At 38.1% G+C, this 1,827-nt stretch overlaps 1 protein-coding gene across 1 annotated transcript in view; it reads right to left on the bottom strand.

Annotated features, from left to right (window-relative positions):
* Positions 1-1,383: 1,383 nt before the first annotated feature.
* Positions 1,384-1,827, bottom strand: part of LOC106880594 (ribosomal biogenesis protein LAS1L) — a 13,052-nt gene continuing 12,608 nt past the window's right edge. Inside the window, exon 14 of the mRNA XM_014930600.2 lies at positions 1,384-1,478. Within this exon, the coding sequence (XP_014786086.1) occupies positions 1,442-1,478 (37 nt within the window). The 3' untranslated portion in view covers positions 1,384-1,441. The remainder of the gene's footprint in view (positions 1,479-1,827) is intronic.

Genomic DNA, 1,827 nt, shown 5'->3' with positions numbered 1-1,827 from the left:
TGTATGTGTGTGTAGATATACCATTGTACGTATGCGTGTGCTTGTGTATATTGCGGGGATATACTTTTGTACTATGTGTGCGTGTGTGTGTGTATAAGTGTATGTATATGTGCGTATATGTTTATATGTGTATATTTATTACCGTGTTCGTGTGTGTGTTTCTATCTATGTACGTATGTGTTTGCATGTATATTTACTTCTATGCGCATGAATTTGTACGTTTACGTGTATATGAGTAGGTGTGTGTGTGTGTATATATATATATATATATATATATATAATTATGTATGTATTTATGTATATGCGTGTGTGTGTGTACAGGCACTTTCACTGGCTGCTGCTGCTGTAGTAGTAGTAGTAATAGTAGTTGTTGTGTAACCCCTGGTCATTTCCAGTCGAGCTGACCTATGATCATACAGATTCCTGTCATGACCATCCTGTCTTTTACCCATGAGCAGGGAAGCCGGGAACACGTTCCCCAATTTCTGCTTTTCTAAGACGTCATGGATCTGATCGGAGGAACATCTAGCTGCTATTTCTAGCAGATCGAGTAACCACATCGTGGTTCGCTCATTGATACAGGTGTGCGTTGTTTCCATGGTTACAACAGAATAACTTAGTGACAGCTAACTAATATTCTACGGTTCATACAGTTAGTTCTGCCACAACCATTACAGATGCTAGAAATAGCAGCCAAATCCCCAGCAAATCACATTCTGACTTCTTTCTCTTTTTTTTTTTCTACTTACTGTGTCTAAACGTCTGGAGGTTGAGTACTCCAGACATGGAATTAGAATGTCACAGGAAGGCATTGCTAAAAACGGATTCTTCAAGCCGAGCCAACTGGCAGGAGACCCGAGGGATGAACGAGATGGTTGGGTAATGTCTCTAGTCTTAATTGGTGACGCTTGGGAATGCAGCCAGAAAATCTTGACAGTTGCACCAAAAATATTTTAAGTGCTTAGGGCCTTGATGGGTCTTAATCTGTCCCTGTCTGGAAGTATATGAAGTGTAGCACTCATGCATGCCAGCCAGACTGAGAGGCCCTGTAAAAGGATCATGGATACTGCCTTCCCTTTTGACTAAAAGATAAAAAGGTTTCTTTAAAACAATTATATCCCACCATAGGCAGAACTGATACTGTGCTGGGCAGAATGCTTCATAGCATTTTGTCTGTCCTCATGTTCTGAGTTCAAATTCCACCAAGGTCGACTTTACCTTTTATCGTTTTGGAGTCAATAAAATAAGTACCAGTTGAGTACTGGGTCAATGTAATCAACTTACCTTGTCCCCCTAAATTGCAGGCCTTGTGCCAAAATTTGAAATGAATATTTCCCACCAAAAATAGAAATATTGAAAAAGAAAAAAGAAATACAGACACAGTTTCAAACTAGTAAAGAAAGTTTAATGAGACTGAATTCTCAAAGCCAAGAGCTTTTCTCTATAAAACATACAACACTTCAGAATGGTCAGCATGTCTGCAAATAGAAAAAAACAAGGAATTAGGAACAATCTGGAAAACATCGAGGAATGTGTATGTTAAAATGGCAAGACCATTGTGACCATCCTGCCATTTTCCAACATGCAGGAAACCTAGGACCACATTATCCAACTGCTCCTTGTTAACATGGTTTGAGGGAGATTTGGCTGTTATTTCTAACAGGTCAAACAACCATGTAGAGGTTCTTTTGTTGGTTTAAAACATTTTATGTTAATTGAAAATGCACAGCCCCAAATTAGTGCATCTGAGTGTTTGGGTGTGTGTATTATATATACATACACACACAGACATATATATATATATATATATATATATATATATATATA

This window comes from Octopus bimaculoides, chromosome 18 (assembly GCF_001194135.2).
Source record: "Octopus bimaculoides isolate UCB-OBI-ISO-001 chromosome 18, ASM119413v2, whole genome shotgun sequence".
NCBI lineage: Eukaryota > Metazoa > Mollusca > Cephalopoda > Octopoda > Octopodidae > Octopus > Octopus bimaculoides.
This window is presented reverse-complemented; position numbering and strand designations above follow the sequence as displayed.